The sequence below is a fragment of the Lates calcarifer genome, linkage group LG5 (genome assembly GCF_001640805.2).
Source record: "Lates calcarifer isolate ASB-BC8 linkage group LG5, TLL_Latcal_v3, whole genome shotgun sequence".
In the NCBI taxonomy this organism is placed as follows: Eukaryota; Metazoa; Chordata; class Actinopteri; family Centropomidae; genus Lates; species Lates calcarifer.
Window position 1 is genome coordinate 10,936,247 of NC_066837.1, and position 26,890 is coordinate 10,963,136.

The 26,890-nt window shown below is 37.1% G+C and overlaps 2 protein-coding genes across 5 annotated transcripts; both read left to right on the plus strand.

Moving 5' to 3' along the window:
• The first annotated feature begins 5,947 nt into the window (after positions 1-5,947).
• Positions 5,948-13,433, plus strand: p2rx3b (purinergic receptor P2X, ligand-gated ion channel, 3b). The gene is made up of 12 exons (XM_018660606.2): positions 5,948-6,564; positions 7,359-7,494; positions 7,576-7,647; positions 8,681-8,750; positions 8,873-8,966; positions 9,334-9,411; positions 9,493-9,634; positions 10,431-10,567; positions 11,393-11,486; positions 11,982-12,047; positions 12,297-12,374; positions 12,770-13,433. The coding sequence occupies exons 1-12, from the start codon at positions 6,443-6,445 to the stop codon at positions 12,893-12,895; spliced, it is 1,215 nt and encodes a 404-aa protein (XP_018516122.1). The 5' UTR covers positions 5,948-6,442; the 3' UTR covers positions 12,896-13,433.
• A 712-nt stretch (positions 13,434-14,145) lies between these two features.
• Positions 14,146-26,803, plus strand: LOC108872767 (zinc finger protein 239). 4 transcript variants are annotated; one of them, XM_018660663.2, is made up of 9 exons: positions 14,146-14,250; positions 15,064-15,138; positions 16,125-16,209; positions 17,990-18,097; positions 18,645-22,284; positions 23,525-23,636; positions 24,780-25,083; positions 25,377-25,415; positions 26,402-26,803. In XM_018660663.2, exons 4-5 carry the CDS (start codon positions 18,095-18,097, stop codon positions 19,737-19,739), a joined length of 1,098 nt encoding a protein of 365 aa, XP_018516179.1. In that variant the 5' UTR covers positions 14,146-14,250; positions 15,064-15,138; positions 16,125-16,209; positions 17,990-18,094; the 3' UTR covers positions 19,740-22,284; positions 23,525-23,636; positions 24,780-25,083; positions 25,377-25,415; positions 26,402-26,803. The 4 variants fall into 4 exon arrangements, with proteins under 4 accessions (XP_018516179.1, XP_050926522.1, XP_018516144.1 ...); XM_051070565.1 differs by lacking the exon at positions 17,990-18,097 and adding an exon at positions 25,951-26,042; XM_018660628.2 differs by lacking the exon at positions 17,990-18,097.
• Positions 26,804-26,890: the final 87 nt, after the last annotated feature.

Consider the following 26,890-nt stretch of genomic DNA (forward strand, 5'->3'; position numbering starts at 1 on the left):
AATTCACCATAAATGCCAACATTATCATTATTCAGAAGAGTTGAAAGTATAATTAAAACAATTTGTGCGTGTATGTGCACAAACTAAAGTTAAAATAGATGCACAAGTAGCAGGACATTTCTAATTACGACAAGGGTGAATAATCATCATGTCCTACTACTTAAAAAGGGAAATATTTACTTTCAGTCATTCAGCTTTGAGTTGGGCGGCAGAACATGCTTGCTCAAATATATACAAATATATACAAGCAACATTTGCGCATCCACACTGGAGAGAAACCATACCACTGCGACCAGTGTGGTAAGAGATTCAGTCAATTAAGTATTTACAGGCAACACCAGCGCATTCATACCGGAGAGAAACCATACTGGTGTGAACAGTGTCAGAAAAGTTTTAGTCGTTTAAGTTATTTCAAGGTGCACCAGCGTGTCCATACTGGAGAGAAATCAAACTGGTGTGACAAATGTGGGAAAGGTTTCACCCAGCTTGGTAGCTACTACAGACACCTTCGTATTCACAGCGGAGAGAAACCATATAAGTGCGACAAATGTGGGAAAGCTTTCAGTCAGGCATATAGCTACAACCAACACCAGCGTGTCCATACTGGAGAGAAACCATACTGGTGTTAAGCTAAACTGTGTGTTTGTGATTTTATTTTATTATTTTATTTATTTATTTATTTATTTTGAGATTTTAAATTTAAAGCGTATCAGCACTGGGGTAATATGGGAGTGCATTAAGTATTTGGTAGTAATTGTGCAGCATAATTTTCAGCTAACTGTAGATGTGCTTTGGTTTCTTGGCTTGGATGGTTTGTTAAAGCTGTTGGAGAGCAAAAGCGTTCCTTACTCACAGAAAAATATTCAAAGATATGATGCATTTCCTAATTTATCTCCTTTCACGTTGCCTTGTATATTTAGCACTTACATTTACTGAAGCTTTGGTGTTGACCCTCACTTGTATGTTACTTTGGATAAAAGCAACAAATGAGTAAATGTAAAATAAAGGGCAACCGTGAGATGGTTCTGTAGTTTGGGGGTTGAGAAGGATCAAAATGCTTCAGTGGTTGAATAGAGGTGATCTTATATCTGGAAAAAAAAAGTGAAATTAATTTGGAGACGATGTCAGCTTACTTGTTTAGCAAAATGGGAGGGAAAGTAAGTATGGCAGAGGATAAATAGGAGTGTAACAGAAGCTGCAGTTGTGGTAATTTTAAGATAAGATAAGATAAGATAATCTTTTATTAGTCCCACAATGGGGAAATTTACATTGTTGCAGCAGCATAAGTGATTGAAAAGATAGAAAAAGACATAAATACGAGTAAAGGCAAGATAAGGCTATAAAAAATATACACAACAGTATAAAGATGACAATGTAATAAAAAATATTAACGAGAATAATATACACAGGACTTTATACATAGACAGAAAATGAACTAAATACAGATATTACACATTTATCTTTAAAAATCCAGAAAGTTTTGGTAGTCGAGTACAGAGAGTGATCAAAATAGTGATAGTTGTATTGGTTAAAGGTTGATCACTAGTATCGGAGCCAAAATTAAAATTCTGACGTTCACTTTTATTTTTGATGAATTATACAAAATGACATAACTTTATGAAGTGGAAAAAGACTCATTCTAATCTACTGGAGTTTTGTTACTGAATTGTTGGAATGTGGAGTTTAGACACTGTTCTTTGACAATCAGCTAATCGAGACAGTAATTGTATCAGCTGGTATAAGAGATCTGAGCAGTCCTAAGTCAGGGTTCTTGTAGGTTTGTAGCCACACATTTTTTGACTGCTAAATTTGATTTGGTTTTTTTGGTTTTTTTATGTTGTTGCATGCAGTCTGTTACAGCCTTTGCAGTTAGCTTTATATGTGCAGTTTTCCATAAGTGCAGGCTGCTGGCCAAACTCCTGACTCTTCAGTCCAACAGGCTACATTGTTGTATAAAGTTTTAATCAGCAAGTTGCATTTTGCTCTGTGTGTACATTTTACAACCACTAGTCTCTGCTTTAAAACAATGATTGTGATGAAACTTCCACCAAGTTTGGTACAAATCAGTTCAGTGGTTTTTGTGTAATCCTGCTGACAAATAAACAGACATGACTCTTCCAGCAGCCCTTGGCCTTTGTTAGCTCACACCACTTCTCGCAATTGTGTCATTTTGTATTTGATCTCTAAGTTTGCAAATCTAATCACTGTTGTCTTAATAAATGGCTCTAAATGCCTGATTACATTAGCGTTATGTTGCTTTATTTACCCCTAATGTTTTCTGGGTTGTAAGACATCCTAGAAGACTACATGATGAGAATAGAGAGCCCTGGTGGTGTGTACTCACTGTAAAGCTTGCTTTTGTCATTGTGCATTAGTCTATTAATTCCTCTCCATTAGGACTCAGACTCAGACACAGCAGCAGTGACAACAGAAGTACAATAATATCAGCTGTATATGATCATAGTAATTATTTATATGTCCCTTGAGGCTCCATCTGTAGAGAGCTGTGCTCAGCAGTAGTCGCTGAACTCTTTATTTTAACCCATCAGACAGTCAAATGAAGACATGTATTATACTCTTTATACAAATTACCATTAGCTCCCACAAAGTGGTCACAGAATCCAGTGTACTCACAGTCTAATGCTTCAATCATATGAACAGATGTAATGTTTATCATAGAAATGATGGTGATGATGCTGGAAGTTAACCTGATGATGATGATGATGATGATGATGATGATGATGGGTGACAGGAAGCCTGAGGACATCTCTGTCTCTCTCTCCTCTCTCTCTCTCTCGTTCTCTCACTGGTTGTAAATATTCAAATCAATACAAATCTTTTTGACCTCTTCTGGAGCCCTCTGGTATTTTCCTCCATCCTAATGTATCATTTACGATATAATCTAATCTAAGGTGTGTGTGTGAGAGACAGAGAGAGAGAGAGTCTGATGTAACGAATGTTTCCTGAAGCAGTGCCTCACAAGGTCAGTAGATATGACACAAATAAACCGTTGAAATCACTGTTTAAAATAAATAATTTACCATTTTATGATGTGAAAATGCTATGATAAAGGTTTGGAATTAATTCAGCCTATATTCAACCCTTTCATTGGGATCCGTCTGGGTTTAGGTATTTAGGAATTAAAATCAGTCTCCCACATGACAGAGAAAGCACAGAGAAAGCTGTGCTGTTTTATCCCTAGAGAATGATTTAACAATCTGGGGTCTTTTATTTGTCTCAGACAGGACAAGAATAATTCCTCTTTTAAGACAATGAATTGTTTAAAATGTTGACTTCACAAGCTCAAATCATATATGCTCCTTACACCATGACCAGTTAAAACATTAATTAAAAATTAAAAGTGTTATTTATGACAGAGGAAAGATACAAAAGATCAACATTTGTCATCTTTAACATAATACAAAAGAAAGAGGGAGACAGAGAGCCTTGATAAGTAGTCAGATATCAGTCACAGATTAGTCTTGTATAGAATGAACTCATTTTCAGTCTGAGGATTTTGATTGTTTGCCTTTTGTCCATTAGAACAGATTGACTGGAACTGGCCATTTGACCTTTAAGCTTATCATGCATCTCCTTAATGTGCTAATAGCTTGTGTGTGGCCCCTCGTGTCTGTCAAGTTTTGTGGTTAAATTGTGGGGAAGCAAGCCCTCTGGTCCATAAACTCTGAATGTGAACTCTTTGTGACAGCCTATGACTGATGCCATGATGTGTCTTATCTTAGACATACACTGTGCTGTATTTACCATGCCATGATAATAAAGGCTATTTGAGTTGTTTTGAATAGTTTTTATATCTTTAATCTTAAAACTCTGACACCAAGAGATTTTAACCAAGCGCATGAATATGATTTTGTAAATGTATTTATATAGCAGATCCCTGATCATGTGATTAAATGAATGTGGTGAACATTTTTAAACATTTGACCTGAGGAACTATGGTTATAAATTTTGTGGTTTAGTTTCAGTGTTGTTTTGTATAAAGATAACATATTTTTATGTGGCCCATGAAAACATCTCAAGCTGTTGTTGTTCAGCGCAGATGAACTTTGGACTGGACTGGGACTGGATTTTGTGTGCGAGCGTGTGTGTGTGAAGTATGTTCTCCATCTTCTTGGACATGAGTCGTCAGTCTGACTGGCGACTCTGGAGCAACATAAACAAGACATCCTGTTCTGTCCAGCTTTTTTTTTATGTGTGTGTAAACCTACGCTCTATCCATCCCTTTGCTCTCCTTTCTTGTCTGTTACTCTCCCCCCATTTCCTTGTCCTCCTCCTCCTGCATTATTTCTATCCCTGCCCCCACTTTGTCTCCATCTTTTTCCCAAGCTGCTTCCTCCTCCTTTTCCTCCTTTAGTTGATCAGCCTCCTTTTATTCCCTTCTCTCCTTGCTTTCCAACCCTATTCTCTCCTTTCCCCATCCTCTTATCGTCTGAGAGAAAGAAAGAATTAATGATATTTAACCACTTCCTGGTTCTCATCCAATGGCAGTCCATTATCGACTCGTCATAAGTGACTGCTGTATAATGGAGGCATTCAGCGAGATGGCATTAGACTGAAGGCAGCTATGATTGAATTACTGTGAAATGTTATCTCCTGGATATGGTTTGCGGTTCGTATTTAGATGTAGAAAGTGGTACATGGGGCTGTAGCCTTTTATACAAAATGTGGTCTACTCACTGTGGTCCACCTTTAACATGATGGATATAATGCAGTGTAAATCATTAAATATTTATTGTAAAATTGATGAGCTACATTAGACTTCTGGTTATGTAAAGGAAAACATTTTTTGAGTGCTAAAATGACACTAATGGGATATTTTGATCATTTCAATTTACAGTTGCATATCGATTTATAACAAAAATATCCAGCTATGGTTTCAGTCCAGCTAAGATACTGGGTTCAGCTGATATCAATATTCTGATGTTTTGAGCAAAAACTGAATGAACACATTGTGTCTAGAAATAAAATGTTGGCGTTGTATTTTGGCCAGTCTCTGGTCTGGTCTGTGTCCTTTTAGCATTTTTTTTGTTTGTTTGTTTGTTTGTTTTTTATTAAATGAATAAATGTATTGGTTTGTCACTTTTTCTATTTTCTTTTTCTCTACTTCTGATCGAGTTGGGCTCACTCCCACTGCTTCTGGTCTTTTAGTTAGGCTGGCCTAATTATCCTTGAGTGTGTTTAAGTTGGTTCCTGACTCTCCTTTTAAAATAAGGTCTTGTCCCTTTTTTGATCTCATTTATACATGTTGGCTTCAGGTATCTTGGTTTCCAATAACTCTTCTGTAGCCAACATTTTGCAACTACAGGTTTCTCTGTGTAAAACAACAAAAAAGTAGCATAGCAACTTTCAGGAATTTAAAAGCTTTTTCAGCTTAACATTGTGTTGAACCCAAAAGCGATGATTTATTTTTAAAGGTGTTATATCTGTTTCATCTTGTTTCCAGTCTCTTTACTAAACTATGGAGGGTAAACTAATATGAAACTGATTTTCAGTTTTGTTTTTTAAATTCAATAAAACAACATTCAGGGGTTCTCCCCAAAACATTTGATCCTTCCTCTAAGGCTGTAAATAGAAGAACACATTTGAAGATCATTTTAGTTGCACACACTTATTAAAGGAACGGTTTATACATTTTTTTAAATGGTCAATCTTGACACCACTGAGAATATATTCGACACTCTGATGTTGACCATGCAGCTTTGATTGGAATTTGTCATTTTGGTGTAATGTGTGGCCGCTTATAGACTTTTTAGGCAACACCCTTATTATCTTATGGCTGTTGTTGTTGTTTTTGTCTCTTGACTGTAAATCCAGAATGCTGCACACAAAAAATGCATCCATAAACATCCATGGTGCACTCAGCAGAAGGAGGGAGGGGGGCTTTGAGGAGTCATTTAGATAAGTGAGGGGGAACCAGAGAGTCAGAGATTAATAAAAGAGAGAGAGAGAGCTAGGAAAGAAGAGACTGGCAGAATGGGTGAAGAGAGAGTCAAGGACGAAAGACGCAGAGAGAGAGAGAGCTGTTAACTTGCTGACTAGTCAGTCATCATGATGCATAAAGTCTGGAGTTACAGGAAGAAAGCATCAGCTGAGGATCGGTGTCACTGAGCACAGGCGTTTCTTAGCTTTCAAAGACAGGACCATTTCCATGAGGAAGAAGACATATGACTTCTGGATATCTAGCATACAGCTCTCACTATTTTTTCTTTTTTTGGACACAAAATATTATGAAGATGTCAACCACATTTCAGGACTTAAATCTCTAATTGCAGAAGGCACACACACTAACCTTTATTCTGTGACAATAACACAATACAATTTGTAATTTATTCTTTATTTCTATAATTCTATAAGTGATATCACATACAGAAAATACACAAACATTAACTTTTTTGTATTTAGTGACACTCAAACTGTTAGGATGTGGTCTTGTATAACAGACTTTTTCACCTACGAAACCACCAAGTCGGTGGTAGTGAAGAGCTGGACCATCGGCATCATCAACCGTGTCGTCCAACTTCTCATCATCACGTACTTCGTTGGGTGAGTGTCTCTCCTTCATTCAGCTGTATTTTTAGGATTACATGGTCTTTACTGTGGTTCGGTTGAATTAAACAACAGCAGCTGCCAGTTAAAAGTATTCTTTTATCACTGGCCACATGATTAAAATCTTCTGTTATTAACACTGAAGGCATCTAATCTATACAATTTTTAATGATTGGAAGCTCAGTGTTTTTAAAAATACACAACATATGATGGTGATAATAATCTCATCAACAGTTATTTCCTACTAGCATATTAAATTGATTGATTGAATTGACTGTGATTGTTGGAAGGGTATGTAGGTATGTTAATGATAAAAATTATAATTAGTAGTGTATTACAATGAATAGGGTTATTCTACTCAGAAATGTATTAACATTTGGATTCATTTAAGTAAGTTGAAGGTCAGATAGGCACATATCCACACAGTTTTCCTCTGTAAAGATGCATTTAGCTTGGCATTAGTCAAATACACTTTTGAATAATGGTTGTATTGTTGTCCAGGACACATCTGTTTTGTTTCTTTGGTTAGCATACTGACACACACACAAATACATAAAGAAATTAAAGATTAAATGATGTGTAGTTTTATATTATTACCTGGGGTCAAACACATCTTTATTTTTTTGTTGATAAAAAAACCCATCAGCTGCAGTTGCAGTAGTTTGTCACCCAGTGCTTTTTTATCAATAGGACACTACTCTGATTAGACAAGGATCATTGCTATTTACCTCCTTCCCACCCAGACATCATGATCACTTCCACATGTGAGTGTGTGTGTGTGTGTTTTTCAGGTGGGTCTTTGTCTATGAAAAGGCGTACCAGGTGAGAGACACAGCTATCGAATCCTCTGTGATGACCAAGGTCAAAGGTTTTGGAATCTACAATGACAAGGTCATGGATGTTGCAGACTACGTCACTCCTACGCAGGTACGGACACACAGATGGATGGATGGATGACTGACAGTGGTATACACTGATAGTAATATCCTATATATGTGTTTTGTACAGGGGGCTTCAGTCTTCTGCATTATCACCAAACTGATCACTACAGAGAACCAAGTCCAAGGATACTGTCCTGAGGTCAGTTACTGTCACTACCACTACTGCAATACTACTACCATCATTAGTGCCTCACCATCACTGATACTTCCATTAGAAGCACTGTACAAGATGAGCTAACTAAGATTAACTATGAAAGCTAATCCTCATCTGAGTGCTGCATCTTTCCATTGACTTTGGACACAGTTGAACCACCTTTAAATTTTGCTTTGTATTCTCTCTTACTGCCCCTTTACAGATTTAAATATACAGATATTATTATTATTATTATTAGTTATTAATAATTAATATAAAATGTATTTATATCCTGCATTAAAAACTGTCATATGAACTCATCAACAGCAACAAACATTTTTGTTTGAGTAGTGCAGATATGAATATGTCGTATCTCACATATGAATACATGCCAAAGCTTCAGCATGCTGTAAAAGGTAGATATCTTTATTTGTTTATTTGTATGTATAAAGAAAAAGTTTGAACATTGTGCAGGAGAGGTTGGAGGCCAAAAACAAATACAATACAAAAAAAGTATGTATAAGAGACATATATATATATACCATATCTGACCAATATCCAAAAAAAAAAAAAAAAAAAAAAATCTTCTCTTGCTTTATTAGCCAAGGTATCCTGCTCTGCTCTAAGCAAAGCTAAGACAACACATAAATGCAGCACATGAGCCATAATACATAAATATCATGTTACACACATTATTAGATAAAGTCAGAAAACGTTAGTTGCACTGACCAGGGCAGAGCCACACATTTAAAATAACCAGTAATTAGATTTTATGGTTTTGTCATATCATTCATGGCAGCATGAGAAATGCTGCCAAAGGGGTTGTTTCTTGGTTTTTCGAGCACCCCATATTTTAACGACTGGTACAGTGGGTATATCAGAGCTTTTTTCACTGAGAACAGCTGCAACACAGTGACGAGACCGCAGTTTACACAATTACAGTCACGTAATTATTTGATCTATTGTTATTCTTAATGCAGTTTAATGTGTGTGTGTGTGTGTGTGTGTGTGTGTGTGTGTGTGATTGGATATTACCCAGAGTGAGAAGAAGTATATTTGTACCCACGACAGCAACTGCACCAGACACCTTAATAAGCCAGGAAGTTATGGTGAGTCACGGTATTTTTGAAAAACAATGTTATAATTATTACTGTTACAACACTAATGCATATGTGCATAATGATTATTTCTGTTGAACAGTTTGTCTGAAAGCTTTTCTTTTCCTCCTCAGGAATTCTTACAGGGAAATGTGTTCCTTTCAATGCCACCATCAAAATGTGTCAAATAAAAGGGTGGTGTCCTGCTGAGATAGACACCATCAAGACGTAAGAGGATGCTGTATATGTGATAGGGAGTTTTACACCAGGCTTTGCTTCAACATTTTAATGAAGACTACTGACGTGAACCATTGAGAGAGATCAGGGCTTCCCTCATAGCAAGCTCACGATTTGCAGCTCATTTCAGATACATCTCTATGTTGACCTGCAGTAATATCTATCCATTTTGGTTTTATTTGACCAACTTTTGAGACTTCTAAGATTTCTGCCTCCACCCCAATAAAGCTGAGATGAACAGAATTGTTGTCTGGAAGCAGAAAACTCAGCCTCACCATCATAAGCAAAGAGAAAATTGTGTTGTCTCTCTGTCTTTTCTCACCTTCTGTTTTCCCTCCTTGCCTCTTTTCTTTCTCAGTACACCCATGATGGAAGTGGAAAATTTCACCATCTTCATTAAGAATAGCATCCGCTTCCCAATCTTCAACTACACCAAGTATGATGAGTATGATTTTACATATGATGATGATAACTACAGTGATACTCAAGTCTGACATGATGATATGTTTGTGTGCAGAGGGAACTTCCTTCCTACTATCACTGGTGATTACATTAAAAATTGTAACTTTGACATGGTCAACAACACCTACTGCCCCATCTTCAGAGTGGGAGACGTGGTCCGGTATGCGCAGCAGAACTTCACTAAACTGGCAGACAAGGTAGAGTTTAAAGACATTTTGAAGGGTTTTTGAGCCAAATCCAAGAGGAAACTTGGAAGTCATCATAGATGATTCTGGTCTCTCATTAACAGGCAGACATAAGTATTTGAACATTTTCTCAGTGGTGTTTTTTATGTAAGTGAAATCTATGCGAGGTGTGTGGGTCTTATAAGTGGTCCAAGTCTGAGGGGGCTGCATGCAAAGCAGTGTATACATGTGTTCCCTGAACTGAGCTGAACCTGGTGATATAGGTAAAACTTGTACTCATACACATGAAGTAATGTCATATCTTTACACGTGTGCAAACAAATAACGGGCAAATTTCTGTAAGTGTAGCAAAATATAATACAGTAAAGCTTCTGCACAGACTCTTCTGACACGTTTTAAAGTTGCTGTCTGAGGGGCAGGAGTGAGCTGACAAAGAACAACTACTTTGATACAGTTAGCATACTTTAAATCTCACTACAAATTTTACACTGATAAAAATCAGGCAAACCTGTACAGCCTGATACATTACAATATAACAGCTTTGATAGTCTTGAAACAGATGATGTCTTTAGTTCAAACCTCTTGCACTGATTCAGTAGCTTTATTTGGACAACAGGTAGCTGGGGCATGAGGCTGGTTTGCTGTGGTATAAGGAGCTCACTGTCCTACATATGATCATATCACATCGCAGTGTAACATTTCTCAAACATATTAGCTAAAGCAAATTAGTTACACATATATTTAATTCCTAGTGGACATGGTTAAACACAGACATTCATCCATTCTCTCCTTTTGAAACTTCTGTCAGGGAGGAGTGATTGGCATAAAGATCGGCTGGATGTGTGATCTGGACAAGTCAGACGACCAGTGTAACCCCTCATACTCATTCACCCGACTGGATGCCATGTCTCAGAAGAACGCTGTCTCACCAGGCTACAATTTCAGGTATTTAGCAACATTGTTGGATTCATATAAAATATCTAGAGACTAGAAAACTTGGCTACTGCTGCTAGATTGTCATGAAATGCATCACAGATATTTATTCTCCCTAGGATATGATTTCTAATTATCTTGATAAACCCTTGACCTTTCCTCTAGCCAACGACATTGTGCCAAATGTTCCACTCTTACACAGGAAAAAAAAATATTTAAAGGTAGATTCCTTTATTAGTGGTCTAAGTGGTCCTTTTGTTGCAAGATACTGAAATATGTAAAAATATTTTTCCAAAGTAGTCTTAGATTTCAAGTGCGATCTGCATTAAACTGTACACTTATGTCTTGTCATGATGACAATTTATTAAAAGAGTTTTGCTATAACAAAAAATGCTAAAGTTATAAAGAAAAAAAAACTGTACTCATGCATAGGAAGTGATATTGTGTCTTATGTTTCTCTCCAATTAACACAAAACTTGAGCAAGTGCTTTGCCAAAAAAAAGGTTAATTATAATATTTGGTGACCACCAGGTGACACTTACACAAGGTTGAATATGCAGAATTTACCTTTTCATACAGAAACACTGGATAATTGTTTTCAAATCTCTGTGACTTGAGATTTGAAGTGAAGACTTGTATTGCACCTATGGGCCTGCAGGTCTGGCTTGCACCGCCTCAACAGGCCACCAGGCAGGAATTGCACAGGGGCTTGGATCCCATTAATACCTGTCTGCAGGTCTAATTGTTTTTGTTGTTGTCTTTGTTTACATTTTATGTAAGGCTTTTATCTTTACGACACTGATACATAAGCTTAAAATGGTTTGTCTGTCTTTACAGGTTTGCTAAATACTATAAGATGGAAAATGGGACAGACTACCGCACTCTGGTCAAAGCCTATGCTATTAGGTTTGATGTTCTGGTTAATGGAAATGTAAGTACATATCTTAGAGTGAGTTGGAGTTTATGTATCAGTCATTCATTCCCAATCAGGATAACAAGGTTTAAACATGCACATTAAGAGAGAATTAATATACTGAAGACACCTTGTCTAGAGGGATTTAAATTACTTATAACTGTACTTGTATAACTCTAGCTCTGTATTTAATCATTAGTTCAATATGGAAGCTATCCATTTCTCTTATACTTCTACATCTTTTTAAGTGTCTGATATATTACCAATGTTTTGCTGCATTACCAAAGGTCTCAGCAGAGTAACTTATACATCTACAAACATGTTCTCCCCATTTCATATGGATTTCCTTTGAGTGCTCAGAATGTAGATTTTGGAGACTTATAGCAGAAATAGTAGAGGCAGGGATTAAATGAACAGAAGAAATTATTTCTTGTACAACTGCATTTATAAAGTTCTGATGATATCCAGGAAACCGAAACCTGCTGATATAATGTAGTTTTCTCCCTGTATTAGGCAGGGAAGTTCAACATGATCCCCACGCTCATCAACATGGTGGCAGCCTTCACGTCAGTAGGAGTGGTGAGTTTTACTGGTTACACAACCAGTGCAAAAGTTATGGACCGGTCATTTTTCTCCAATTAATTTTCTGTATGTTCTCAGAGTTGGTTAATGGAGCCTAAAAATATCTCATGTTTAATGTTTTAAACATTATCTACAAACCTTTATTGTACTGAAATACAATATAAAAAGCCCAGCTCACTAAAACTTAACTATGACCTTCTGCTTCTTTTTTCTTCTTCTTCTCCTTATTATTTTATTATTGTATAGGGTACAGTGCTATGTGACATCATACTGCTGAACTTCCTGAAAGGAGCGGAACAGTACAAGGCCAAAAAATTTGAAGAGGTAAAATACCTGGTTCTTTAGATAATTTATTAATCTGTAACGTGTGTTAAATTGAATCTGACCTTATTAACTGTAGTGTTGACAATCACAAAGCTGCATTCATTGACTTTTTAGCCTCGTGGGGTCTTCACAACGAACTATAACAGGGCATACACAAATTATGACCTTTTAAAGCTGATTAACTTGTCAAACAGCCGTCTACACATCCAGGAGACATAAGGCAACATTAGAGAGTGGAGTTTCAGGTTATAAAACTAAAAAAAGAGCTAAAGCTCATTTGAGCCATTATGCATATGAAAGTATTGATTATTCTGGCTTTATGACAATATGTTTGCTAATATATTAAACTAAAGAGCAATAAATATCTCTGTGTCTCTGTCTTTCATGTACTGTAGGTTTCAGACAGGCCGATGGAAACCCAAACCAATGGGCTTTACCGCTCCCAGCTGTCTCTCAGACATAGCGACACCATCCTGAGGTCGAGTGACTCAGGAGCATTTTCTATTGAACATTACAGCTAAATGGTCAGAGAGCAGTGGACTGAGGAGGACAGATGTGGGCTGGGTTTCTCTTAAAATGTTTTAGCAGTTTTACTCTTTCAGGGGTCTCTTCATTATAACACAGCATTATCCACATGTTCATGTCACATGAGGAACCTTGTTGCCCTAAAATATTTTTAAACCGGTAGTGATGATGAAGATATATTTACAATAAATAAATGAATAAATAGAACACAAATGCATGAGTATCTTTGCATGGTGATGGTTTTAAAATCAGACTTTGGCTCAGGATTTTCTGAGTAGAAGGAAATAGACCTGGAAAATATTTTATGTTTGAGCTCTCTTTGCTTCTTTTGCATCTTGTATTGAAACTGCTATAATATAGCTTCAGTGGTGGAATACTTGCTCTGCCCTCTTAATAGTTATGTGGTAGTTTCCATTCTGATAGAATGATTCTGTGTAATGGAGCCAGACTGTGGTTTGGTTTGATAAGAAAAGCATTTTCTCTCTGCTGATTATGAGCTGAAATAAAGCCACAATACAGTGATGGAGAGCATGATCCCTAATGTGTGTGTTTCTGTCTCTGTGTGAGGTCATGTGTCAGTGAATGGCAAAAACCATTTGAAATAACAGGAAGTCATTTTTAGATGTGTTGCTTTTGAATGGGCAGCACTTAACATGGCATGGGGATTTGGGTTTGCGTGTTTATATCACATTATGTCCAATGATCAGAGTCAATGACCAGACAAGATCATACTCTAATTAGTTTTACTGTTAAGTTTAATTACTTGAAATGGCTCGATGTAAACACTAAAATACACAAAGTATATGAACAGGAGAATCTCCTTACTTTTGGCAGAATAATGCAATCGTACCATAACAGAATACCCTTGTAAGCACCCCAGCCATCACTCAAATCAGTCCTGTTTTTTTTTCCTTAACTGCCTGATTCCCCCTTCTCAGCTTCAAACCAGCTGATGTCCTTATATATACTTTCCAGAAATGATAAATGGCAGTTTTGTGTTGTGAATGATTTGTGACGAATAAGACAGGAGAAATTATAAAACATGCCTCAGTTTTCATCATATCACAAACCGATTTGCTGAATTTGGCTTTAAGTTAATCAACGTGATAATTTATAACTCATTTTTTTCAATTCACATACATTTTCATCGCATCCATTGTACTGCCACCCCTCATCAGTAGGTGGCAGTATGCGCTTTACAGCTGCCTACGATCTATAATTAGTAGTAGAAGAAGAACTCGTCCCACAATGCTTCGCGCAGCTACGTCACAGTGCAGTCACTTTCCCAGACGGCGGAATTTGCGTGGCAACATCAACGTTAGCAGAGGAGGGACTGCTACAGAGAAAAAAGGTATTTCCTCCATTCTGTTGTCTTTGTTTTGTCCGTGTCAGCTGGTTAGTGATACTCCGAGTATAAAGCGGGAAATAGTCTAACCCTGTAAATGTAGCGGGTTTCTTCCAGCTCCCTGTAGTGACTTGTGTTAGCTTACTAGCTTGGATGTGTAGTGCTAGGCTGCTGCTGTATGGTTTAGCTCTGTGCTAGATGAACCTGGCGGTTGTTAGTTTGACCCAAACTAAACTGTAGCTTCGCTTCGAGCCTGTTACCATGTAATATCATAATTGAACGATGTGTTGTGTTAATTGGTGAATTTTCCCGAGACTTAGCGAGTTCTGTAGTAAACACAGGTCACTGCTGTGCAGCCAAAAGAGGCAGATGCTCCGTTATTGCATCAGTCTCCTGGATGGGATGGGCCACACATACATGTCTGTGTACTGTCTGAGTTTGGATTGTATTAAAGCTATAACAGTTCATGTGTCCGACAGTTTTCTCTGGCACATTGAAAAGTGGGAGCATCACTTTAAACATCGCTACACACTCCATCAGCTTTTCAAACGACAGTTGAAACTGCTGACAGTGAACACAGCAGTGGTTCACTGTCAGCAGCAGTTACTCGAACAGTCCAACAAATCATCTTTATAGTTTAAAGGTAATTGGTTAACTGCTCAAAGGTTATCAAAAACCGAATAACAATGTAAATTTCATATAAAACAGTCCTTTTTCTGGGATCAAGGAATTTATCAACAGCTTTTATTATCTGTTTTTCTTTTTGGCAGTTTCATCTGATCCATTCATATTGTCTCCTCTTTCTCTTGCTTTTGTCAGACGATAACCAACCTGTGAAAACACCACCAGCACCAGCAAGAACATTTTGGTTTCAGTCAAGATCTGAATAAGCAGGTATGCACCATCATGGTAACTTTACCGTATTCCTGCTGCATTGTGGGAAATCAAGCAGTATTGCAGCAAACTGTTGGAGATCTTAGAGTTCTTATTTATTCCTTCTTAGAGTAAACTGTAAGACTACAGGGCAAAAGAAAAGAACCGTATTGTTCATAATATAAGGCAATATTTTTTTCCCCGAAACTCAGGTTTAAAAATGTGGGTTGTCTCATTTTAGGACCATACAATTATGTTTCCATTCATTACAACAACAATAACTGTCAAAAAAAATAATTATGCGAGAGGAATAGGAGTCAGATCAGTGGTGAGCCGTCTACATTCGACTGAACAGAACCTGAAGCAGCCAGATGACATATCCACTGTTTGATTCCCATTGTGCATTCAAGCCCTTTTGTTCAACCTGTCCTTGTGCTACCATTGGTCCGTGTGGCTGTCCGTGTAACATGGCTTCATCTTTGCCACCGGTGCTCCATTGGAGAAACACTCAATGTGTGTGTTCTGTACCTTAACATAATTTGGTACAAGGTGCCAACTTCCCCATCCAGTGGTGAGGACAGAAATACTGTCAGTATTACATGTGCTTTTAATTCATTTTAGGCACATTTGCTAATTTAAGGCTGCTTTTGCAAGCTCTACATCAATCATATGAAGAAGTATAAACTAAACTCAACACTGGTGCATTTAGTAGGAGTAACTTTGGAAGACCCTCAGTGTTTTATAGTAGCAGGCCACCTCTCCTGATATGAAATGTGTATTTTTTAACACCAATATTTCATAGGTTTTTGGAAAATGACTGGTGAGAGATGAAGAACAAATGCACATGCCTGACTCTGGCTATGGATAAGTGACACTACTTACAATACAGTTTCCTGAGGCAGATGCTTGTCTTTGGTTTATTTTTTTCCCCTTGTTCTTCTGTAGTATTATTGCTTTGTTAGTGGTGCCCCTACTCTAAACAGTTTATGTCTATTTGATGATTTCAGAGCTGAGACCTGCTGACGAGAGGAAAAGCATTTGAAGGACGTTCACTTCGATCAATAAGGATTTCAAATGAGTTCTTCGGAAGAGGTGAGGTGCAGGTATTCTCAGTATGAGATTTATTTTAATTCTACCTTTTCCAATCAGAGAGGATGTCAGACTCATTTTTTTAAACCAAGAACAGCAGGTTAGGTGTCATTGAAGCCAATATAAAACCATGCTCTGTCCACATCGTTAAGTGATTGTTATTGTAGTATAATTAACTGAAAGTTGCTGCAATTTTCTGCAAAGAGACATTCTTTGCAATGTACTGACTCAGTAACTATTACATGACAGGAGTTTAGGACATGCTTGCACGCACATTATCCATATCCCAGTGATGAATTATCCCAATTTGGATAATTATGATATTTGTATGGAACCAGATTCAACCCTGACAATTTTTGTCTTTTATGGAGATGGAGTGACATTGAAAATAAAATTTGTCATTGAAAACAAGACCCAAACTGAAAATGGAAACATTGGCATGGAAATATTTGTATTGGAAAAAGTTCTATTGGCACTGAACCAGGTTTTACTGAAAAATAAGACACAGACATAAAAAAATTACAATCTTACAATATTGTTATCTTGCTTTGTTTTAATATTTTTTGCATTATTATTATTATTATGTGTTTTTCAATGATCTGTACATTTTTTTCATCATGTCTGTCTACTTTCAGTGACAATTTCTTTTACAATGTCAATGTTTTTTCAATTTCATTGGCTATTTGTAACATGTGAGCGAAGCAATAGATAAAGTTGTTTCAGAACCATGGACACTGTAATTTGTTGTGTGTAGGAGCTGCATGTGCTGCAACAGCTGCCTGTGCTGATTTTGATAGGTGTTCATAAATTTTTAAAAAAATTAGTGCTCTGGTAGTATGCTGCTATAAATGTATTATTTTGATTATGTCAAATATCATTCAATTTTCTTTTATGAAAAAAAGATGCCACATCGCAATTGATCTAAAAATTAACATTTTAATCTACAATAATCTCTGGCTTTTGATGTGTCAGAAAGTACGATGAAATGCATAATTTGCTTTGTAAATGCACTGAAGCAGGAGGGAGCTAAGATATAAGCAGAAAATTGCTGAATTTGAAGTCATTGCACAGGTAATTTCAGTGCTTCACAGAATCTGACTGTGGCTAAATCCCAGCCTAAACACCTACTCAGTGGATATGATTGGTCATCCACTTTACAGTTCAAGCCAAGAGTGTCATGATCTGAAATGTATTAATTATTCTAATCATCATCCAATACTTCAATCGAGTAGGCAATTATAACAGACTGTAACAGAAATACTTGTCAGCCTCATTAACTACACACTTAGTTCTAAATGGACAAAAAACCCACTAGATGGCAGTAGTGGACTACTAATACTTTTTTACTTTTTTTTTACTAAATACTTTTTTGAAGAGTTTCTATCTGATGACAGGAAGAATATGTGTTTTTAATAAGCCTCTTAAAACATGAGACAATCTAAGTAAGTGGTCTTTTACAGGTTATACAATTATTTAAGGGTTTGGAGGGTCTAAATGCCAATTATAATACTAAAATACACCAAATACCTTCAAAGTCTTCACTACATATATTGTATGAGTCTTGACAAACCTTGATTGTTTGGAAGAGACATACAGTCGCAAGGTAATTTTAGTTTCAATCTGATTTGACTGACAAATTTCTGAGTCAGGTACAGCCCTACTTCTCCCACCACTGCTTTGCTGACATTTTTTTCTTCAGTGTTTTGTTGTAAACATTGCTGTTGCTGCTCTACAAAGAATAAAAGATAATGCCGTTCTAATTAATCAACATATGATAATGTAGGTACCCCCTGTTGGAAGTTCCCAGGTTACCCACTTACCTGTTACCCACTGAACATTTCCACTGGAGCAGTTGTGGTTAAAGGCCTTGTTCAAGGGAAACTCATCAATGGTAATAAGGCAAAGGCAAGCGTTTTCATTTTACAGGTGTTATCGCATAGTCTGGGGACCCAATCGTCAACCCTCACTCAAGCCATCAGACAGATAAACCAGCTGTATTTTTCACTGTGGGTAAAAATGCTGTGGATCGTAACATTATATCTGATGTCTGGTGCATATTTACATGTTAATGACTGCTTGCTGCCATGACTTGAGTTTTTACCATTGCTGAGACAAAACCCTGTTTTTTGACAGTGGACTGTTGGTGAATAATGCTAGCTGTTTGCAACTACATTCTAGCACACAGCTGCAATGGGTTCAGATGTTTTCAATCATGGTGATCAGATCAGCCATATCACGACAACTGATGTCAGTAAAAGGCTTTCACCCTATTTGAAAACCTTCCCTCTCCTTTTTGGTCTTGTGTTATAGTCTGTTTCCCTTCTTATTACAATAGTGCAGGACCCTCAGCCACTTTGATGAAAATAGAATTAAATGCACGATTTTATGCACCAAGTCCTCCACTCTGATCCTCGTTTCTCTGTCTCTGTTCTTCTCAGTTGCAACAGACCGACACAGACAGGAGCAAACCTCATCAGTGTGAGAAGTGTGGGAAATCTTTCAGTCGGATTTGTAGTCTTCGAAGACATGAACTCTCTCACACTGCAGACAAAGTGTACCACTGTGAACAATGTGGCATCAGTTTCAGCCAACTAAATGAATACAATTTACACCTGTATACCCACCCTGAGGAGACACCATACTGCTGCGACCAGTGTGGGAGGGATTTCAGTGACCAGAGCTCATACAGAAAACACCTGCGTGACCACACTGGGCCATACCAATGTGACCAGTGTGAAAAGAGTTTCAGTTATTTCAGTATTTACAAGATACATATGCGTGTCCACACTAAAGAAAAGCCATACTGCTGTGACCAGTGCCCAAAGAGTTTTAGTTTTTTAAGTTCATACAAGCGACACCTGCTTAGCCACAGCGGAGAGAAGCCCTACCAGTGTGACTTTTGTGGAAAGAGTTTCACTCAGTCAGGGCATTTTAGTCTGCATCTGCGTAACCACACTGGAGAGAAACCATATGAGTGTGACCAATGTGAAAAGAGTTTCAGTGATTTAAGCAGTTATAAGATACACTTGCGTGTACACACTGGAGAGAAACCATACTGCTGTGGCCAGTGTGGGAGGAGTTTCTCCCAGCTAGGTAATTACAAGTCACATTTACGTATCCACACTGGAGAAAAACCATTCCGCTGTGAACTATGTGAGAAGAGTTTCTCCATATCTAAAACATACAAACAACATGTGCGCACCCACACTGGAGAGAAACCATATCAGTGTAAAGAATGTGGGAAAGGTTTCGGTCGCCTTAGTAACTACATGCGCCACCTTCGTATCCATACTGGAGAGCAACCCTTCAGCTGTGACCAGTGTGGCAAATGTTTCAACAGTTCATATAGCTACAGCCGGCACCTGCGCGTCCACACGGGAGAGAAACCATACTGGTGTTCACAATGTAAGAGGCTGTTCACAAGGTCACAGTCTCTGAAAAAACATCGCTGTATTGAAGTAGATGAGGAGAGTTCGACTGTGTGTACCAAAGAAGAACCAGTGAGCTGCTCATCAACAGAACCAACAAACTAAACTGCAGTGTGTGTATTTGTGGTAAATAAGAAATATGCCACTTAGTACGGCAGCATGGCTCACTGAGTTCAATTTCAGTGCTAATGAAATACTGCACTTATCAGTGGGACCCATTAATTGTTGATTTTGGTCTTTTTATGACACTAACGTAAATACAAAAAATATTACCAGTTTTATATTAATCATGTTACTTCTCTTCTGCTCTCTGACTAAAATTTCAGGAGCGAAAAAACATTGGAAATGGGTAGCCTAACACTAATTCCACTCTTTTCAGTTGTTAAATATCAATCACTGTATATAAAGATGGGCAATGCATCTCCAGTTCCTCCCAGTGCACAAAAATGAAGCCAAATTATCCAAGAAACAAGCACTTTGGCCCATACACCCATCCACCCAGTCGCAGGTAGTTGATAATCATGATATTACATCCTGTTTTTACAGCATTAATTAACACCAGATTTATCAGAAAAATTAACACTTGGACAATGTTTTGGTTTTACTTTTGTAGTGCTGACATGTTATCAGTATGTTCACATGATCTTTAAAATGGTAAATATCATCTACAGTCATTTTATTACACCCTCTATTGTTCCTGTTCCTGTGTGTGTGTGTCCAGGGGGCATGTTCATGCTCAAATGGTGTGTTATGGTATTCTTTTAAGGGGCTATTTGTAATTTTCTTTGGTGCTAGTGTTGATGGTCACTTAAAAGCCCTACAACCATCTTTGCAATACAGTATGCCCTCTGAGCAGCACTACTTCTTCAGGGCAGTCTGGATGCTAAAATGACTTGCTATCAGACAGAGACAAGACAGCACAGAAAAGGTGGTCAAACTAGAAACAATGCCATTGCTTTCCACCACTGGAGACAGCTCTTGGCAACGAATTGAATTTGATGCTGAACTTAAAATGTTTCTTCTAGACTAGTAAGTAAACTGTTGTTAATGTCATGGATGCTGGCTACATGGTGATAGCCAAATTTACAAATAGCTCCTTAAAGGAACATCTTAATTGTTAACTTTGTCAAAGACTGAATGAATGACATTGTTCCAAAGTAAGTCGAGCCCTCATCATGCTGAGATTCTGTTATCTCATATCTGAGATTTATTTTTTCAACGTCTTAGACAATGACAAGATTCATGCTGGAGTATGACTTTGTGTTACTTCCAATGTTTATTGTCAATGAAAACATAAATAATATGGAGTCATAATAATATACTAGAGAATAGATAATTGATGACAGGACACCAGCAACAAATTATCCTGAGGTGTTCATTTTGTCCAACTCACTACGCGTGTGATCTATTAATCCTGTATGTTCTTGGATAGTATTTTGTATGTGAGTAGCTGTTAAGTATTGTTATTGCTAAATGCAAGTTCAACTCACAGCTGGAAACATCTGAAAAAAAGAGTATGGATGATGATGAGGCCATGCTAGGAACATCTCTTAAAACAATTTAAGTTTGCTTTTTGCTCTCCTTTTGACATGTTCAAATATATAATTGGCAGTAGTTCTCCAGAGTCACAGCTGGATTGATGTCTGTCAGAGCTCCTGTTGATCATGTCTGGTTTGTACAAAGTAACTTACATTAATTTCTTATGTACTCTTAAAACAGTTACTATTAATATTACTGTCGTATATTGTGTATAATATTTGTATTGCAGTTGGGAGAGTGAATAACAATATTTATTGAGGTATCAACAGAGGAAAGTTTTGTTTGATTAGAATCAAATGAGAAGCCTCTTCATTAAGTGAAGGGCCTAGTGATGGGATGGGGATCCTGTCCCCCCAGATGGACTTTTGTTGAGTGTTTCAAAACTGGATAGACAATAATGCAATGATGGTTAAAGACCCATAGTATGGAAGAAGAAAATTTTAAGTCGTGAGTAAACAAATACATGAACATGCTGTAAATCAAGGTTGAAATCAATGAATTAATGAAGTCTGAATCAATGGTTTGAATGTGCAAATGACTGAACACGTAAATAATGTAACTGTGGGCATCAGTAAATACGTTGTAAATGGTTTCTAAAATTGTGAGTATAAACATTTATTTCCATTTGCACAGTTCTTGATTGTTTCTACATCTACGTGTTATTTGGGCTGGTGGTCCTGACCTACTTCACTCAGCTGCCACATGGAATATGTGCGGGGACCGGCTCCACACAGGGGCAAGAGGGGGCACCTGGGCAGCGCAGTAGTTTAAAAGTCCGACGAAAGAGATACAAGCTCCTCATCTCATCTCTGTATCTCTCCCTCTCTCTCTGTGTGTGTATGTGTTTAGCTTCATAGGCTGCACTCGCTAGAGAACATCCCCCGTGTCTCGTCATTTGTCATCGGCCATGCGCTTCAGGGAGGAGCGCAGAGAGGCGGAGAAACGAAGTCGGAAATCAGGTTAAAACCAACGTTTGAGCCGTCGCCTCGGTTTGTCAGTACTGTGAGAAGAGACAATTACCGAAGAAGCCTGGACGGTAAAGCAAGCTTTGAAGCTGCTTTTTTGTCTAACACGAGTGAGGCTGGACGCTGAACACACCTGCGGCGCCAAGGTAAGGCTAAGGAGCTAGCGGCTAGCGTTAGCGGTGAGCGTTAGCATTAGCCATCTTTTTTAATGATTTCCATTTTCAGTCACTTTTTTATCACGAGGGTAAGTGTGTTTGTGTTTCCGTGACTGAGGCGTCCCTGACATGGGTTGTGCACCCCCGTCGTGGACAGGTGAAAACACTCTGGAAAGACTATTTGAATCCCTGTTGTTGTTGTTTAACAGTCACTTTACCGACATTTTGCATTTCTTTGTAATTTGTGTTCCATCCTTATTTTAACTATAGCGGTCTATCATGTCGTTGTCAGCGTTTTGTGTCTGTTTACGGTCATTTTGTATTATTTTGCGTCTGCACATGTCTGCTTTATACCTGTATGTCAGCGTTAGCAACAGCAAATTTCAGGTGCACGGCCACGGCCACGTTTTTTGACGTAAACTCAAGCTATTGATAACTTTTAATCACAAGGGCGTTAGCAGTATACTGACTGAATTTGCAGTCGATATGATTAAATCTCTAGGAGGAGTTCGTTCAATACAATGTCCCGAAATGGCGAAAAATGCACATTTTGTGTATTCAAGTCAAAATGGCTGACTTCCTGTTGGTTTGAGGTCATGGCACCAGAAGACATTTTGTACACCTGGGCATGTTATATATGTGGTTCACTGTTCGGTCACCTACGACAAACTAAGCTCAACGGGTGATCACTTTTGAATGTTTCCGGGGAGCGCTATATTTTGCACCGCCCATGCAAGAGACCCCTAAAATACATAAATTTTCACCAGGTCTGACGCATGTGCAAAGTTCATATGTTTTTGAGAAATTGTAGGCCCTCAAAAGGGCGATTCATTTCGGAAGGTGATAATATTAAGAATCAGCGCAGTTCCAGCAGGGCCTTCGCACGCTTTCGTGCTCGGGCCCTAATAGTAATATGTAATGGTAAAAGTAATCTAATATTAAAGGTAACAGTAAAAGTAAGCTGTAACATAAAACCAATGCAGAAGTAATAGTAATCCAGAATAAAAGGAAAAATGTCACAATATAAGTATGTGGTCAAAAACGTCATAGTATAGTAAGGCATAAAAATGTCATGAATGCCATACTATAGTTAGGCATAAAAATGTTTGTTAAATGTTTCAGCTGCAATGTTGAATATTCTTATGTGTTTTCATTGTTAAACTGTTAATGAGGAATAGGTAGTGGTGTATTGATCATTTTCTTTTGTATGCTTCTCTTTGATTTCCCCCAGGTGTCACCACTTCGTCCCCGACATTGTCCACAATCACAGAGACGTAGTCTATAATCACAGAGAGCCTTCGTACAATGAAGAAGTTCTTTGAGTCCAGGGCAGAGACCTCCAGGTAATTCAGAAGCAGCTTTACATCAGCTGCCCAACACGAAGCACTGACATTAAATTGTTTATGTTCAATATTCAGTATATCATAAGTGTAATAATGGAGGTAATGTACAATATAAAAATTATGTATAAGTAATCTGTATTAACAGAAGTAATGTAAAAGGAATTAGCAATATCAGAAGATGTAATAGACAAAGTAATCTTTTACTTGATGTAGTTTGCAACAGTAAAAGTTATCTGTAAATTTAGAAGTAATATGTAATAAGAAAGGTAATCTGTAACATAAAAGCATTGCAGAAGTAACAGTAATCCAAAATAGGAGTAAAAATATCACAAAATAGTAAAGCATCAAAAATGTCATTGTATTGTAAGGAATAAAAACATCAAATGATATTGTTATTGTTAAGGATCAGTCAAAATGGGATTGAAAAATATCTTAACTTTAGATTGATTGTACGTGATCAGAAATTCTTAATTATGTGTATGTATTAGACATACTAGATGACACCATACAAAACAATATCAATTCTACAAATAAAATGAGTTTTTCATAAGAGTGTTAATTTTAACTTTTGGTCACAGAGTGATTTTAAACATACCTTTACAGTGTTTAACAACCAGTTCTACACTTAATCACTTGAGATTTTTCACATAAGCTGCTGTTAAAACCTTAGTAAATGTGGCTGTTTCATTAAAGGAGAACAAAAGACATTTTGAATATGTGTTAATAATAATAAGAAATAGTGATTCTGAATGTAACTGTCTGTGGTGGAAGAAACACTCAGACTTTTTACTGAAAAATAATAAACAGCTAAAATCCTGCATTCAAAAATGTACTTAACTGATGTTGTTTATTATTGTTGTGCAGTTCACAGTAACAGACATGATTGCTTCAGTGATTAGTTGATAGACACACAATTAATAATCAGTTTACTTTTTTCCCCAAACATTTGTTGATGTTGGTTCTTAAAGAGGTGATGACAGTCAACTGTTCATTTTCTGAAACAGCCATCTAATGTTTTAAATGTTCTGGTTCAGCTGTAATGTTGAATATATATCTGTGTTTTCACGGTGAAACTGTTGATGAGGAATAGGTAGTAGTGTATTGATCATTTTCCTTTGTATGTTTTTCTTTGATTTCCTCCAGGTTTCACCACTTTGTCCACGACAGTGTCCACCATCACAGAGACGTGAACCGCGATCGCAGAGACATGGTCCATGATGGGAGAGACATTGTTGAGGATGAGGGAGACCTTGTCAAAGATGAGAGAGACGTTTGTCCATGATCAGACACATTGTCCCATGCTTCGTAGAGACCTTGCGATAGAATCGGCGAAGACGGGGTCACCGATTTGACGGCATTGCCCGCGATCAGGGACATTGTTGATGATCACAGACACCCCGTCTATGATCTCAGAGATGTAGTCTTTGACCAGAACAGAGGCCTTCAGGTAATTCACAAACAGCTTTACATCAACTGTCCAACACAGAGCACTGACATTAAACTGTTCAGTATTTGATCTTCAGTCTGAATAGTTCATTATTTGTCAAAAAATAGACCTAACCCATTAGTGAAGTTTATTTATATAGTTCATGTGAGAACAGTTGAAAGAAAAGGAGGAATTTAAGGAAAAAATTAAAAGTATTGGAATGATAATGACCAGCCTCGTTAGTAGTAGTTATTTTTGATTAATGTTATGTTTGGAAAAAACCTGGCTTTAAAGAAATGTTCTATGTGTTTCAGCTGAATTCACAGAAACAACAGGATCCACCAATGGTGAAGGTAAGAAAATACTTTTATTTAAAACCATCAAAACATGTGATAGTATATGAAGGCATCAGAGATCATCCAAAAAATCTAAAACTACTGTATGGCGTCACAAATTCTCAAAAAATGTCATATTATAATTAAGCATCAAAAACCATCGTAAATTGACATATTATAATTGAGCATCAAAAACCTTCCAAAAATGTCACAGTACAGTAAGGCATCAAAAACCTTCAAAAAATGTCATTGTATAGTATGGTGTCACAAATCCGTCAAAAAATGTAATATTATAATTAAGCACCAAAAACCTTCAAAAAATGCCATAGTAATAAGCTGTCTAAAAATCTTATATAAAATACATATTTTAAAAAACAGTATAGTAAAGGGCTAAAAAATAAAAAGCTGTTGCCCAAACTCTAACATCTGGCTAAAATATTCAATGCAGAAGCATTTGTTTGATTAGAAGTACAATAATCCTAATTCAGTGTTGCAGCAGCAAAAATCTAAAGATATATAAAACTTCTAAGCAGGACTATGTTCACATTAATAGATTGGATCTGAGCAATGATGAACACCACAATCTAACCCACCAACACTGTGTAGAGGTGAGAGTGTGTGAATATGTGTCTGGTGAAAACAAAGGTAAGATTGCTGCTTTTAGATAGTTCCTTTGTCTTAAGCCAAATATCATAGTATAGTAAGGCGTCAGAAATTGTCTTAGTATGGCATGAAAATGAAATTTTAAAAAGGCCATAGTATAAAATGCAGTGAAAAATGTCAGTGTATTCTGTCATTAAAACATGCCACAGGAATTTTGGTGAAATAACTATTAAATAACAATTTTAGTAACAGTATACATTTTTTCATGTATGTAATACATGGTTCACGAACCATGATAAACATGAACCATGGCATAAATACATGAATTAGGTCAGTTTAGGAAAGGAAAAATAGATTTACTGATCAGTTTCTGTGATTAACACATGTTCTTGTCTCTGCAGCAGAAGAAGACACAAGTGGATCAAAGAAACAAAAGCCAAAAGTGTTACAAAGCTGTTAATTGGATAAAAGACCTCCACCGCCTAACTGCTGTAAAACACTTTGTTTTTCTCTACCATCTATGATGTAGTCATGGGCATATTTTCCAAAGACTAATATGTCTTTATTTTTGAGACCATTCAACTGCTTATGATACAATTGTTTAATTGTTAATTGTACCACAAGCAGTTAAATGATCACAGAGATGCTTAGTAGACACGTTCATCTTTGGAAAATGTGCTCATAACTACATTGACCCTAATCAGCTCTAACAAGTGTTTCCTTGTGGTCAAATGTCTGTCATTATCTTTGCTGTGATTTGTTAAATGTTGTCTGGAATAAAATCATTCTAAGTTTCTTCATAAGCTTTTGAGTTGTATTTCTCTATTTTGAAACTGATGTTATAGAAATTATTTTATTGCAAGAAAATGTAATGATTCTTGTGTTTTCAT

Coding starts and splice junctions, on each gene's coding strand:
- p2rx3b (XM_018660606.2), top strand. CDS start 6,443: ATGTGGTCTTGTATAACAGACTTTTTCACCTACGAAACCACCAAGTCG. Junction 11,487..11,981: donor ATGTTCTGGTTAATGGAAAT/GTAAGTACATAT, acceptor TCCCTGTATTAG/GCAGGGAAGTTCAACATGAT. Junction 12,375..12,769: donor AGGCCAAAAAATTTGAAGAG/GTAAAATACCTG, acceptor CATGTACTGTAG/GTTTCAGACAGGCCGATGGA.